Genomic DNA, 15,357 nt, shown 5'->3' with positions numbered 1-15,357 from the left:
TGGCTAGTATGACTGAGGAACTAGATTTTTAAATTTCATTTAATTTCATCTTAAGTTAAATTTAAATAGTAACATGTAGCTAGTGGGTACCATGTTAGTGCAGTTCTAGTCTGTCGAGGAGGGCACAGGAGCAAGGACTAAGACCGGAAATAACGGCAGGCACTGCAAGCCAGGATACAGATCAGGAGCTGGCAAACTTTTTCTGTAAAGGGCCAGACAGTAAACATTTTAGGCTTACCACTTCTGTTGCAACTACTCAGCCTTGCTGTTAGAACACAAAAGCAGCCACAGACATTACATAGCCAGTACGTAAATGAATGCGCATGGCTGTGCTCCAGTAAAACTGTGTACAGAAACAAGTGGTGAGCCAAAGAGCCCCAGTTGGCCAACTCTCGGTATAGACTGAGAGAAAAGACAGGCGTTTGAAGACATAGGAGACAAAGGGGGTGTAAAGCAAGTTCCTCTCTGGACCCTCTCTGGGCAAATGCTTACGATTTGGCTATGTAAATGATATTCTGGCTCAGGAAAACCTTGGCCTGGGTTCTAGGAGAGGTTATGCAGTTGTTTTCTCAGAGAAACAAGGAGAGCCACCTGAAGGCAGCATAGACAAAGAGTCAGAAGGCATGAAGCTAGATTACAGCACATAATGAAAGCCACGCCAAAGGGGTTTTAAGTGCATTTTAAGCGTTTTCTTTTTTCCTTCTTAAACTCCCGTAACTTCAGGATCCAGAAGCATTGGCTCGGTTAATGCTCTCCATACCACTAACCAATGATGGAAAATATGTACTGTTAAACCATCCACCAGATGACACTGATGGAAGCCCAAGTGAAAACAGAGGCGCAGAATCTGAAGCCTAACTCTCTTGCCCCTTCGGGGGAAGAGCACCCCACAAGGAGAGCTGCCTCCTTAAGGGTCTCAACTTCTCTGATATGCAGGCACACGCCCTGGTTTCAGAATGCTGACAGTCGCTCATGGGATGTCCCCTCGATGCCTTGATACTGAGACTTGGGAGGGCAACAGTAAGAAATGGTTGACAACATTCCTACCCATCTACAAATGTTATTTTAGGTGCTTTGTGGTAAGTCGTATTCTTAGATTGCATTGTTCAGCCTTCAGAATGAAATTATGAAAAAATACATTGTTCACTTTATTTAAATGTCATTTCTTCAGTTTCCAGTATCCTTTTTTAAAAATGGCAAAAGCCTAGATTTATAACTTGATAAACACTAAATATTTCCTATTAATATAATCTATTTTTGTATTTTACTTCAGCTTTAAGTGCCTGTCATTCTGAAAACTGTGTATTTATAATCAAGCTTATCTCATAATTGGACCTAAAGGCATTAATTGGTACAGTCAGGTGACGAGCCCTCCGAGGCTCGCGTGCTAGCAGGTATGCAGGTCTAGTTTTGATGCGTGCTCCAGACATCATGCAGTAACAAGACTAGCGGATGAGTAACGCAGATGTTTCACTTAGTCATCGTAATGAACCAGCCTTCCTAAGTTTATAGTCCTCTAGACGATACGCTTTCCAGTGGTGGATCGCCATGGACAGGGTGCAGCTCCACCAGTTCCTGTTTCTCTGAGCCAGACCCTCCTCAAGGAAGGGACCAATTAATTTTAAAACTCACTTGAAGCACAGCTGGTCCTGGGGCCTGGTCTAAAGTTCCTGTTTCCACACTGACACATCCAGTTCCTGGCATGCCAGCCCACTCCACCATGCTGTCCTACCCCTGAAATAAGTATAATGATCTTGAATTGGTACAATGTTTAATTGTAACCAAGTACAACAGAATATCACTGTCTCTGTCATAAATTAACCTAGCAGTAAATGCTAGCAAATAAAAACTATCATTCTGTTTCTTTTGCTTTCTGTGATTATTTTCTAGAACATCCCTGGAAGAAAACTAAAGTCAGTTCTGCGGCTTTAATAGTTAATTTCCAAAAAACTAGGGCATAATGAAATCACAGCAGAAAAGATACACTATAAAAAGTACCTCTATTCAACATGAGTAGAATAATGTGATCTCAATGCCAGGTTTTTAAAAGGGGTTGCTTTTAAAGACTACTAAAACAACTTCTGCAACCCCAAATTAGGTTAATGTAACAGGGCCCATGTGAGGAATCCACTCTATAATATGTACACCATCAGAGAGACAGTGAGCTGTTCTAAGCCTGTATGAGATGGTACACCATAAAATTACTAGTTCAGTGTTAACTAATGCCTTAGAAATTTGTATAATATTAGCTCAATAAGTTCTCTGACATCTGTAAGAGCCAAAGTCCCATGCATTTCTTATTCTTGTTTAGAATTGTTCAGGGTGAGAAGGGAAGAATCTCAAGTCGTGAACAATATTATTGCAAACTGAAATCAACTTTTTTAAAAATTAAATTTTTCATTAAAAATGTGTAGCTTAACTAAGCCACAAAGCATGCAAATCATAAGAAAAACAAAAAAATCCAATACACTGAAACTGACTTCAAAAAAACACAAGAATGGAAACAAAATTAACTGAGCATATTATATTAGCTAGCACAGATGACCAACAAAAAATTAGTATCCAGAATATAGAAAATATTCCCACAATTAGAAAAAGATAAATTGAAAAAAAAATAGAAAAAGTCATGAGGGCCTTTCATAGACTAAAAAATAAAAAGAGCTCTTAAACAGAAATATATTCAATCTCATATAATTAATAATCAAGGAAATGCAAATGAAAACCACACTGAGATACTAGATTTCACCAGACTGCTGGCCGAGAGGGAACAGTGAGGACTGGCCCACTGCTGGGAGGGAGGACAGGCTGGCATCCTGCCCGGTGAGCTTGTAGTCCCTGCCACCTAGCAGACTCACTTGTGGGGACACACCCTGGGGAAGCTCTGAACACACATACTCAGAGACATGCACAGTAACGGTTACAGCAGCACTCTTCACAGGATCCCAAACTGGGAAAGAGCCCCAGTGTCATCAACAGAAGAGAGAAAATATCTCTGTATTCATGTAACGGAGTAATACTAGGAAGGAAAACTAGATCAGCTACGCCATGTACATCAACATGAATGAACGAGAAAAGCACTCAGTTAAAGAACTCATAAAGCACATGGTAAGAGTCCATTTATAGTAACTTGAAAAAACATGCAAAACAATATATTATTTAGAAAAATATAGATAGGTTGTAACACTAGAGAAAAGCAAGGAATAGCTACCACCAAAATTCTGCATTGTGGTTTCCTCGGGTGGAAAAGGGAGCATCTAAGACGGTAGGAATAGGCGGAACCTCTGTGGAGGCGACCCGAGTGTTGTATTTTTATTCTCTAGTGCACATCCTACACCCTTTCACATGTGTTGTATACTTTTAAATAATTTTAAATTCAGAAACAGTGGGTGATTTGCCCTTCCTCTCAGCTTCCCGAAATGTGTGTTAATACAATGAAAGCACCCTGAAAAGTTACCAAGCGCCACGGAAATGAAAGGTGGGAGGGCGGAAAATGGGACCACCACCTTAGCCAGCTCTCCTCACCAATTTTCACTGCCAAGCGTTGCCTTTCGTTGTTTGGCCACCTGTCAGACCACGGTCTTTAGGGGCGAGCAGGACCTGCCTTACATTGTCTACACTTAGCTGAGGCATTTAAAAGGGAATCGTTTTTAGGGGACCCACTCAGAGTCAAACACAGACTATCTTCAAAATTTTCTACCTAAAAAAGTAGTACTAGTGAACAGCTAACAATTATATGCCGAGTACATTTAAGCCTATGAGAGTAATTGTAATAAGAGCTAATATTTATAGCAGTTGCTGTTTCCTAATAAAATGCCTTACACAAATTAACTCAATCCTCAAACAATCTATGAGCTATATACTATTATGTCATTTTATGCCTGAGGAAATGAAGCAAAGAGAGGTTAAGGAACCTGGTAAGCAGCAAATCAGGATTCAAATCACAGTCTGGCCCCAGAGTCTATGCTTCTAACCATTATGTGCTATATGTAAAGCACAGAGAGCAAACCAGAGACAAAGCAATCTCCACTGCTTCTCTCAACACATTCACCTTGTAAGATCATCCTGATATTCAGTAATTATATCAAAGTGCATCTGTGTTACCTTTTGTGTAGATTCTGAAATGACTGACTACTGTAATAATCTGATATAGATAGGTGCTTCTGGGTATAAAAGTGTTAACTTCTTTCCCCTCTCTTTAATGATAATGAGGGCTTTACTAACGAACTCTTCAGTACACACATCTTAGATACATTATAGAATGTATAGTCTTAAAGATGATCCCAGAGTTATGACCTCAGATCTACCATGATTGGAAGATACATTTCATCTACTTTCCTGAGTACGTCTCCACTATAGGAACAAGTGGAGCTATCAGGTAAGGCAGGTGCTACAAAAAGCCAAACTACTAAAAATAGAGGAAAATATCCATATACTTGCCCAAACCAACTTTTTATATAGCATATATAAGAACTTTTTGTATAAACTAAATTCTAACTTTGCCATCACCATCTCTGAGTTGACTGCTTAGTCTTATGACTTCACTTAATCTCTCTAGATAGATTTACACTTATTCTGGATTTTTTATAACTGAAATCTTTGACAACCTGTTAAACTGTCCCTAAAATTTAAAAAAAGAAAAAATTATAGCATTAAAACTTCCTTAGGATAAGGAATACTGTCAGTCAGAAACTTCTGCAACTTTAGCTGAAAAAAGAACTAAAATTATTAAAATTGGCTAAAGTCTACCTTTTACATTTAGCCAACCCAGCATAAATGAGTAACGTGTTGATGTATGTGATGGGATTAACTCATCTTTCCCACACACTTAGAATTTTACTACCTCAGGAGAGAGGAGCAGCAACTAGACTGCACCAAGAACAATGTGTAATATTTAAAGGCTCATGTCTCTTCAGTGTGATATTTAAAAGGGTCTCACTTATGATGATGATTGTTTCAGTTCAACTCATGTTTTCAAATGGCATTACAGTTGTTTCTAATACTTAACACTGCAAACTAATGATCCCAGGATTAGGATTTAAAATTAAACATTCATCTGGTTTCTTTTTATTTAAAAATAGCAAGCAATAGAAAGATCAAGAATGTACAAAGGAAAGAAAACAAAAGTTCTTCAACTGGGATACATGGAGAGGAGCCAATACCAATGTTATACTTGAAATTTTTTGCCTATGTGCATGCAAGTATTTTTTTAAAAATAAATTCCATATATTTTATTAAAGGGAACTCCAAAAAGGTTAATGTTAAGAACTACCAGTTTAAGACATTCAATTTTGAACATAAGCATACAGGGGAAGTAAATTTTTGAAATTGTATTTATTAATGTTTTATTATACATATTGTGTTCTCTTAGAATTGGGGAGAGGGAAGCCCCACTCAAGTGAGGTAACAAACTTGCCATTTACAAAATTTAATTAGAACTGACAATGCTATGGTTACTCTTTAATTCCTGAGATTTGAACATTAAGTTTTCTGTGAATTTACAAGTGCTCATAGTAATTTTAAATTACAGTATGTCTGAAAAAAGTGAAAATATTAACAATATGTTATTTAGCAAGGAAAACCATCATCCAAATGTGTACATTAACTTAAGTGTGAAACACTCAAGCGCTGTTGCTCTCCACTTTAATAGCATTTCAATATGCTTAATCTTTTCAGAGATTTTATTTCAAATATGTGAACTTATTATCATTTACCCAGACTGAGGGACATTATTTGAACTAAAGTCAAAATAATCTTCTGTCACTTTCTTCTCAGTTGTAGGTATCCATGAAGTCATCATGTGAATGCTTATCTAGTATTGATAAAATAATTGATGTGTGGGGATAAAAGAGATAGCTGATTCTAATTATAATTTCTATCCCTATTAAAGGAGGTGATTTTAGGGAAGTTAGAGAAGAAAAACAAAAAACAATACTGTTGCTATGAAATGGTGACGAATTTGACACAATCAAATGCAAGATCATTAATATCAACATTTATAATAATGAAGATATAAATTATTAATTCTGCAGCATGCTTTAGGGCCAATTCTACAGTTAGTCTGAATTACAAATATTAAATGCCTTTAATCCATCCATTGTCCAGAATTCTCTAAGTCATGTTTACATAATAAACAAACATTTCCTCCCTATCCTGTTTCTTCTGACTTTCAACCGTGAAAGTGTTTACCTTGGGCTGGGGAAGTTACCCTGAGCGTTACCCAGGAACACACACAGGGCACTGTACACCCATTCCCAAAGCTGGAAATCAAACGACAATGTTAGAATTATTTGCAGGATTTCCCCAAAGAAAAGCTTAATAGGTGAGTGCAATGGAAAAATCAAGTATTTCCCAAAATGATGTAAGTATTACACGGACAGTTTTAAATTTTCTTGTCTTCACTGTAAAAGTATCATTGTATTATATTAAAAGTTTATAGGCCATGATTAACCATTTAACTCTTAACTGACATAATCTTTACAAAAATAAAGCTAGCAGCTTGCTGGGAACTAAATTTACTCAAAATCTTTCTGTACTTTTTAAATCAGTGAATGATTTAGTTTATTTTAGCACTTTATTCTCACAGTGGTCTTTTGTTAAAAGGCTGCACAGTGCTTAATCTGATGTCTTAGATTATACTTGGTTTAAGGAAAAAGTCTGCCGGAACCATCACCAAGATTTCAATTCAACCTAATGTAGAAGAAACCTGAGTTTGGATGTAGAAATAGGAATTCATTCAATTTTCTTTGATATCATACATAGTGCCTTCAACCAAAAATGAAGCTTCAAGCAGGACTCTATGGCTTTATCTGAATTTTCTTTCATCTCGAGTACTAAGTAAATCTTAAGTTTAAAGCAACGGTTGGAGGTTAAATGCTCTCGAAGCAATGTAAACTAGTTACAGAACGTCTCAGCGAAGACAGCAGCAGCCCCCATGAGTCACGTGAAATTGACAGTGAGTCAGCTCATCCTGTACACGGAGGGTACAGAACACGCTCGTGCCGCACCTCTAGAACCAAAACCATCTTCATATGTTCCTTTTATAAGAATATTGATATGTATGCTTCATGAATTTCAGGCTCAATCCTTTTGTTTAAACATACATTTACTGGCTCTACACAGTATATGCATTGAATTTCCAAAGACTGAGACAAATAGAGACCAAACACCTATGCAAATACAAATTATAAACATTCCTGTAGAATACAAGAGATCTGAGGTGGCAGTTTAGGAGTCTGGATTGGCCCTTTTATAATTTCACTTCACTTCAAATCAGTGTTTTCACGCCCATCTTCTGGCCTAAAGTCCGGGGGAAAATCCAGTTTTAAAATCTCACTCTCAACCTTTGAAAAGTAAAGCCTTTGGAAGAAGAATGGACTTAACTTTCGAGCACTGCCCTAAAGAGATGCAACATCTAAATATTTCCAGAGAAGTGGCCTAGGAAACACTTCATCATAGCTTACTAACATCCATTTCACTGGCAATAGTACTGACACAGTTCTGATGATTTCATAGGGGCAACGCATACCATCAGTATCATTTGACCACAGGATCTGCAGATACAGTGCTGTCGGACAGGTCTCCATTGCTTGCTTTAGTCTCTTCTGGAAGCATGAGTGAAAATAACAATAGACATGTTTATGTTCATTTAAAAAAATGAATTAAGAAGAAAAAAAAAATTAAGAGCTGTATTGCTAAATTTCAAATTAAGAAAATGCTGCATCTAACCAATATTTCTCTCATATCACAAATTATATCTAGTTTACTTAATTTTTTAAAAATCTAAATATTGCAAATGTAATGTTGAGACTGGTTCTTAATTGGGGTGTAGAATTGTGAGAGATCAGAACTGCATCTGGGGTGGGGTTTCACGGTGCACGTGTGACGCATACTCCCCCTAAGCCAGTTCCCCAGCCGGGCCAGGAAATCACTGTTACAGTGCACTGCTCTTACCGTGAAACGTGGCTGCAAATTCACATATAAAACTGCCCATAAAAACTTCCCATTTCTATTTATTTTGAAAAACAGCTTTTACTATGATTGTCATACAATGACTTCCTGGCTTTTTGTGGAAAATTTCACATGCACATATTTCATTAACAGAGAAAAATTATTTGACTAAGGTATCTAGAAACTGACTACATCTCTGAGAAAACTTTAGCTACAATAGAGTCCTAAAACAGAAGAACCCTGGGATGTGGGTGATAAACATCAACCAGAACCCCAGAGAGTTCCTTAACAGTGGTCCAAAGCAAGGGGTTCTGAAGGGTGGGTCTGTTTTGTCTTAACCCTGCAGGCCTTAAAGTAAGTACCCAATCCACCTGCAGAGTATTTCCAGGCACCTGGGCTGGAGACAAGGTTCTGGCATCATGAAATGCCTGAGCAGAACCTAAGCAACAACTTGAGTTTCTTCACAATTTAGATTATACCAACTCAAATTCTTCCAAGTGGCTTTGCTAAATATTATCTTAGCCTTAAAAATGAACACAAACATAATATGTACATATTTTCATTCAATAAATACTGAATATCTTCCAGACAACAGTCTGAAATCCTTTTCCAAGTACACAATTACTTTCTCAGTGTAGATTCCAAAGATGCCTGCATATGCTCCTAACTAATAAGTAATATTTAATTTATGCAACAGGATCAGGGAATCAAGTAGCTGATAGAAGTGGTCTACCCAAATGAATCACCTCTGTTCAACACTGCAAAAAAAAGTATTTTAAAATTTAACTGACAAGATTAATAAAAACATTTTGTTTTATAAAATTTAAGTTTTATGTCTTGATTTGTGAAATATAAGTAAAAAAGAGCAAACATGGGGCCGGCCCCGTGGCCAAGTGATTAAGTTTGCACTCTGCTCTGGCGGCCCAGGCTTTCACCGGTTTGGATCCTGGGCACAGACCTAGCACCGCTCGTCAAGCCATTCTGAGGCGGTGTCCCGTACAGCACAACCAGAAGGACCTACATCTAGAATATACAGCTATGTACTGGGGGGGCTTTGGGGAGAAGAAGGCAAAAAAAAGATTGGCAACAGATGTTAGCTCAGGTGCCAATCTTTAAAATAAAAAGAGCAAACATAAAAAGTGTCAACTTAGTTGCCTTCCCTAGTTTTGAGCTTCCAAGCGAGGAGGAAAACCTAAGTTACAAAATTTCCACAACAGCAAAAAGGAAACCTCTCTTCCTCACAGGGAAGATGACTGTTCCTAAATTTCAAATCTGAGAGAAATGTATCATGGGAGTCCTTAAGTATGAAAGGCTGAGCAATGTACACGCAGAATACAATGGACAGATCCTTTCCTTAATGACTCCAGTCCATGCGCAGGGCCATCAGTTATGGCTGCATTGCACTGATTCTGCAGGCCTGGCCGGGAAGCAGGGCAGGAGCTGGTTCCTAGGACACTTAAACAGCCCCTACTTTCTCAGCCGCCTTCATCTCCTCCCATCTCATTCAGTCAAAGTCTAGTCATCAGCAGCTCTGCCTTCAGCAACATTTACTGTTCCTCCTCTAATCTGTTCCTTCTTATCTGATACAGGCCGGAGGGTGAAAGAAAAAGAACTCCGCTTGTTAAATTGTATCTAAATTAGGAAGATGAAACTGCATGTTACCCCAGAAGGAAATGCAGAAACTATGTCAATCTCTTTTCCGTTTTACAAATAATCCACACAGGCTTTACTTCTTTAAAAAGACATTTCTAGATCTGTATAATTTTTCATAAAGGAAAGGAAGCTGGAAGTCTGATCAGGTAAAATGAGGCATTTGTGCCTACTATTAAAAATTTATTGGTCTTTCCAAATTTAAGCCACTCACTGACCTTCTTTCTCTTTCTTTTCTTGGTTTTCTTCGGCAGCAGTCTTGTCAGCTCTGAAGAAAATTCTTGCGCTGCTCAGTGAGAAATAGAGCAATTCAAATTCCTAAGTAAATAAAAAAATTTGAAATAAAAGATGAAAGTATTATAGCAAAATATAAAAATCATATTTAATGTCTTTTTCATTATTTCTAACAAGCTCTACTGGAAATCTTAAATCAGAAACTGAATACAGTAATCCATCCATTTTTAAGATCTGAGTCAAACAGCTTCCAAATAGCATTCATTTTAAAATATGCTCTTGAGCCAGCCCTGATGGTCTAGCGGTTCAAGTCCGGCATGCTCTGCTTCGGTGGCCGGGGTTCAGTTCCTGAGCACAGAACCACACCACTTGTCTGTCAGTAGCCATCCTGGGGCAGGAGCTCACATGAAGAACTAGAAGGACCTACAACTAGCATATACAAAACTACGTACTGGGGCTTTGGGGAGGGCAAAAAAAGAGAGAGAGAGGAAGACTGGCAACAGATGTTTAGCTCAGGGTGAATCTTTCCCAGCAAAAAAATAAATAAATTTTTTAAAAAATGGTCTTATTACCACTATTCATCTCACTTGTTAAAATGAGAGTTTCCATATGATTTACGTTTTTTCAGATTTCAAGAAGTAATGGATATCAAAAAGTCAATGCAGATTTAACTGTTACTATCCTCTAACCTGGAGATAGACGTCCAGTCGCTTCTGAGTGAGATTCATGGTCTGTAGCAGTTTTTCATCTTGACTAGCTGACTGCACATTCTGTTGCTTAGCAACTGCTCTCATCTCCTTCAGGTACTTCTCTCTAACAGACTGGAACCAGTGGAGTGAGTCAAATTCCTGGTACTGATCCAGAAGCTTCAGAATGTAAGCCACGCCTGCAGTCATTAGCAAAACCAAAGCTAAATTACGATGAGTACAGAAGTTACTCCACCAATAACTCCTAACATTAAGCTAACCATTTTTAACGAATCTTCTTTCAAATTAGACTTTACAGCATAAAGGAATGTTAAGCTTAGCAACATGGTTTAATTCCTCCTTAAAAGAAAAAAAGAAAAAACATAGGAAACTATAAAGACCTAAAAATAAGCCAATTAAGAAGGAAAAAAAATAACATAGAAATCACCCGGAGATAACATATGGCTGTGAGGGTGGGGAAAAACCTCCGCTGCTACACAGACAGCAACTGAGGAAGCTACAGGGAAACTAAACACAGATGCTCAAACCGTAAAACACAAGCAAAACAAAGCCTGAATGTTAGGTCCAACTAGACTAAGTGAGTAGCCTCACCAAGGGGCCGTGAATGATGGTTACAAATGAAGGAAAACAAGTGTACCAATCAGATGACCCAACTAAAAGATACAACAGCAAGCGCTGCTCAGGAGAACCAAACCTACCCAGACCGCACAGCCCTCTTCTCAACCACGGTTCCAAAAGTCCATTAAAAGGTCAACATAACACTAATGGGGAAACAATTCCATGAAGCTTACCCATGGCAAAGCCATCGTCAGTAAAAGCAGCTCCAATTTTATTCTTTTTATTCAATTTCTCCTTGCAACTAATGGAATGCTCTACAAAGTTGAGGGTCTAAAAAGACATAACAACATATTAGAGAAACGACTTTGCTATAAAAACTCTTCAGAATCTAGTTTCTAAAACAGATATTTCAAAAATTATAAATAGGATCTCTTCTAGGTTCCCATCCTTTTGATTTGAAACACTCGCCTCATCTAAATAGGCTCTTGGCGAGGTCACAATCTGTACAAGTGTCTCTTAATGGGTCTTCCTTCCAAGTCCTTTAAGTATGAGCACGCCCTCAACTGCCACTTCACCCAAGCACAGCGCCTTGCACACAGTTCATTATAAAATATGCACATTTTACAGATGAGGACACCGAGCCTTGCGGTTCAGCAACTTGCCCAAATCCATACTCTAAGTGAAAGCTGGAGTCTGAAAAGTAGGCCTGCTACCTTTTTACTTTAGGCAGAAGTGCTCTTAAGCATGGCAGTCCTTACTTCCGCCCACCCAATTCATTCTAAAATACTATTTATCATATTCTTGGTTAAAAATGCTTAGTAGTCATTTGGATAAATGAATTCCCCAAAAAAATCGCATCCCTAAAAATTCAGCTCCTCCAAAATACTTTATCTAATCATATCATTATTCAACAAAGATTTACTGAAGCTTACTATATCCAGGCACTACTAAGTAATTACAATAAAAAAATGAATACCATCAAAGAGTTCACACTCTAGAACGGCATCCTCAGCAATGAGAGAAATGCTGTGTACCTTACTGTCCAATACGGCCACTAGCCACAAAAAGCCACTGCGTACTTGAAATGGGCTAGTAAAACTGAGGAACTGGATTTTTATTTTATAAAATTTTAATTAATTTAAGTAGCCACTTGTGGCTACATATGGATAGCACAGCTCTCGAGGGAAAAGAGACCTGTTTAAAAATAACGATGATACCGTATGGTAAGTACCATAATACTCCAGTGGAAACAAGACATCAAGTTTCACTTTTACTGCCTGCAAAACATCCCTGGCAATTTAATCACATATTTGTGAAATCTTTATCAACTGTTACTGAAATATTTTTTAGATATTTCATTTATGCTTGTCTTTTTTCTGGAATTAGATCTAAACTCAAGCACAAGAATAGTGTCCTATACTTCTTTGAAGTGCTCTTAATCCATCTTGTTTTCTCCATCACTCACTGAATTCTGACAGCTGCCCTGCAAAACTCCCCTCTTCCCCAAACTCACAAACGCCTCCCCGCTGCTGTGCACTATGGCTTGAGTACACCGCCCTTCAAATTACAGAAACAGGAGGAGAACTCACTCTAAGTTCACTACACTGTTATGAGAGTGTAACTAAGACAGACAGGCTCCAGTTTAACACTGTCTGAAGATGAAAAGATAATGCTTACCAGATGAATATGGACATTTTTGCTACATCATAGTTATGCCACTTATGATGACAGAGCATTAACAATAAATCTATTTAAAAAACAGGAGAAAAGAAAATTCACACAGAAAAAAGCTGTCCATAGACCATCAGCTACTTTCTATGGATAATAATGATTATAATATGTAAGAAGATATGTGTTAACAATTCAGGCAGCAATACAAAAGGTTATTACTCCTGATGAAAGTGAGATGTAATCAACAGTTTCATCTACTCAGTGATATTTAGATTTTGAAGTTGTCTATTTACAAATGTTTTAAAAAACAGCTTTATTACAGAAACTTTTAGGGAAAAATAACATCACTAGTATATACTTCTCTAATTTCTTAACTTTTTTCTCCACTGTAACAGTTGTTTTTATAATGCAATTTTGGGTAACTTGAGCTATTCTTAGATGGCAACTACAGAATTAGAGCAGAGAACACTACATACTATAATGAGAAAGCACTAACAATTTAGTCTAGATGTGAGTACTTACTGCTGAGTAGAGAGGAGTTGTCCTCCAACAGTATGCTTATCAGAGATGTGTTAGGAATAACTGTACTCTAACAGTTGAAGGCAGCCTACAGGAATCACTTAAAATGATTATATGGTATAATGCAGCCTGAAGATTATATGGTGTGCATGTATACGTATGTCTACGTGCGTATACGTGTGTGTGTGTATATACACATATACATAAAATATAATAGTGTATACTTGAGTAATTTAAATCACACTAGGATTTCTCTGGAAGTTATTAACAAGTAAAAATCTATCTTAACTATAAGTAAGTCTCATTTTGCATAGCTAAGAGGTAAAAATTCTGGACCATATTCACTGAGTTCACATTTAGTTTTATCTATAACCAGAAAGTCAGTAATATAGTCTGTGTGCATTTCCTGCTGCAAACACAGTGGATTTGTTTATTAATACCTTTTTTAAAAAATTCATTTTGGGTACTAAAAATACTCACCAGAGGGGGAACAATGATATAGAAATTTCGGAGATGTATATTCTTTGGCCTTCGAAATTCTGGAGCAAAAACATCGACCAGCATTTTGAAATACTCTGTGCCTTCGGCAGAATTTCTTGTGTGATCGCTGAGGACTGAATCCAGATGCCTAAAATGCAAAAATTATTTATTGAGTTCCTTTCTCAAAAAAATGTATGGTTTTTAAAATACATCTCTCATCGGCTGAGATGAGAGCACTCAAAATTACGAAATATTATAAGACATTTCTAAGTAAATTTCCCTGGAGTTCATCATGAACTAATTTTCTTGTGAACGGGAGCTGATCAATACAACTTAGGCCCTAAAACAGAATCGTAGGGCATCTTGGAACTGAAAGTAAGAGTTTTGTTGCTGCTTCTTCCTGCAGTGAGCCCTGCAGAACTCCATTTCATTGTAAATAAACTCCTCTTCATCTTAAATCTCTTCACTAATGCTGCTTCTACACCTCTTTACTTTACATCAACTGAAACCTGACTCTTTACATGTAAAGAACTTAGCCTCCTGCTCAACCTCCAGAAACATGAGCTGCTTTTCCTTCCTTGTCCCTCATGTACGGCTACCGCCACTTTCGAATTATTACCCCCCACCACTGCAACGGAGAACTCTCTCCCTCGAGACTCACGATCCCACTGCCCAAGCACCCCTCCTTAAGGAAGGCGTCTCCTACCCTTCTTAACCACTGCCCATGTTCAGTGACCTAGACTGTGACACCTGCTCCAGTTCTCCCCCATGATTCTGGAAGACTCACTTCAGTCTTCAGTATTTAGATAATCAATTCATCATCGTAACGCCACAACTCCTTCACTTCACCTGCCATGAACTTTCCTCCACTTGATGTCAGGCATCCATTCCCTCGCACAAATTTGGACCCCGCAACTAGCACAGACAACTTCGCCCTGGAGATCTTAACCCACTCTCTGACCTCCTTGAACCGCTTCAAAATATTTTTTCAAGGTCATCAATTTTTAAATGAATGACATCATTTAATAAGAGGTCTGATTTTCTCCTTTGATATACAAGCCACAAACTATTTTAATCGTTTCAGGGCACCTTGATTTCAAATAGCTTATTGACTGCACACAGCTTCTCTATTTGGCAAAGAACTAAGCTCTCTAAGAGGATATTTCAGAACAAATCATCTGTGTTGGGGCCTTAGTCTCATAAAAACGTACACACACGTTTTCCAGTATATTTCCTTTTCTCATTTTAAAAAATTCCCAGCCTATTGAAAAGTTAAAATACAGTATAATGACCACCCATTTATCCTTCAGCTAGATTCACCTTTTAACATTTTGCCACATTTGTTTTCTTTTTTCCTGAAACCTTTAACAATTGCAGATGTCATGTCATTTAGCCCATAAATACTTTAGTATGAATCTATTAAGAACCAAGACATTTTCCTACAAAGTCACAGTACATTACACGCAAAAATAAAATATAGTATTATCTTATATACATGTTCAAATTTCCCCAATTATCCCCTAAATGTCCCTTATAGCTAATTTTTTCCTTATCTAGGATATGATTAAGGATCAACTATTGCATTTGGTTT

At 37.6% G+C, this 15,357-nt stretch overlaps 2 protein-coding genes across 19 annotated transcripts in view; one reads left to right on the top strand and one right to left on the bottom strand.

Annotated features, from left to right (window-relative positions):
• Positions 1–1,864, top strand: part of APPL2 (adaptor protein, phosphotyrosine interacting with PH domain and leucine zipper 2) — a 54,676-nt gene extending 52,812 nt beyond the window's left edge. For 8 of the 13 annotated variants that reach the window (XM_008522850.2, XM_070600782.1, XM_070600784.1 and 5 more), the window contains one exon: positions 724–1,864. In XM_008522850.2, the coding sequence (XP_008521072.1) occupies positions 724–858 (135 nt within the window). In that variant the 3' untranslated portion in view covers positions 859–1,864. The remainder of the gene's footprint in view (positions 1–723) is intronic. The other 5 variants (XM_070600779.1, XM_070600787.1, XM_070600788.1 and 2 more) reach the window with 1 other exon arrangement.
• Positions 1,865–5,312: 3,448 nt separating this feature from the next.
• WASHC4 (WASH complex subunit 4) overlaps positions 5,313–15,357 on the bottom strand; it is a 71,300-nt gene continuing 61,255 nt past the window's right edge. For all 6 annotated transcript variants that reach the window (XM_070600777.1, XM_008522858.2, XM_008522854.2 and 3 more), the window contains 5 exons: positions 13,767–13,914; positions 11,330–11,426; positions 10,521–10,717; positions 9,816–9,915; positions 5,313–7,601 (listed from right to left, as the gene is read on the bottom strand). In XM_070600777.1, the coding sequence (XP_070456878.1) occupies positions 7,534–7,601; positions 9,816–9,915; positions 10,521–10,717; positions 11,330–11,426; positions 13,767–13,914 (610 nt within the window). In that variant the 3' untranslated portion in view covers positions 5,313–7,533. The remainder of the gene's footprint in view (positions 7,602–9,815; positions 9,916–10,520; positions 10,718–11,329; positions 11,427–13,766; positions 13,915–15,357) is intronic.

This window comes from Equus przewalskii, chromosome 29 (assembly GCF_037783145.1).
Source record: "Equus przewalskii isolate Varuska chromosome 29, EquPr2, whole genome shotgun sequence".
Lineage (NCBI taxonomy): Eukaryota > Metazoa > Chordata > Mammalia > Perissodactyla > Equidae > Equus > Equus przewalskii.
This window is presented reverse-complemented; position numbering and strand designations above follow the sequence as displayed.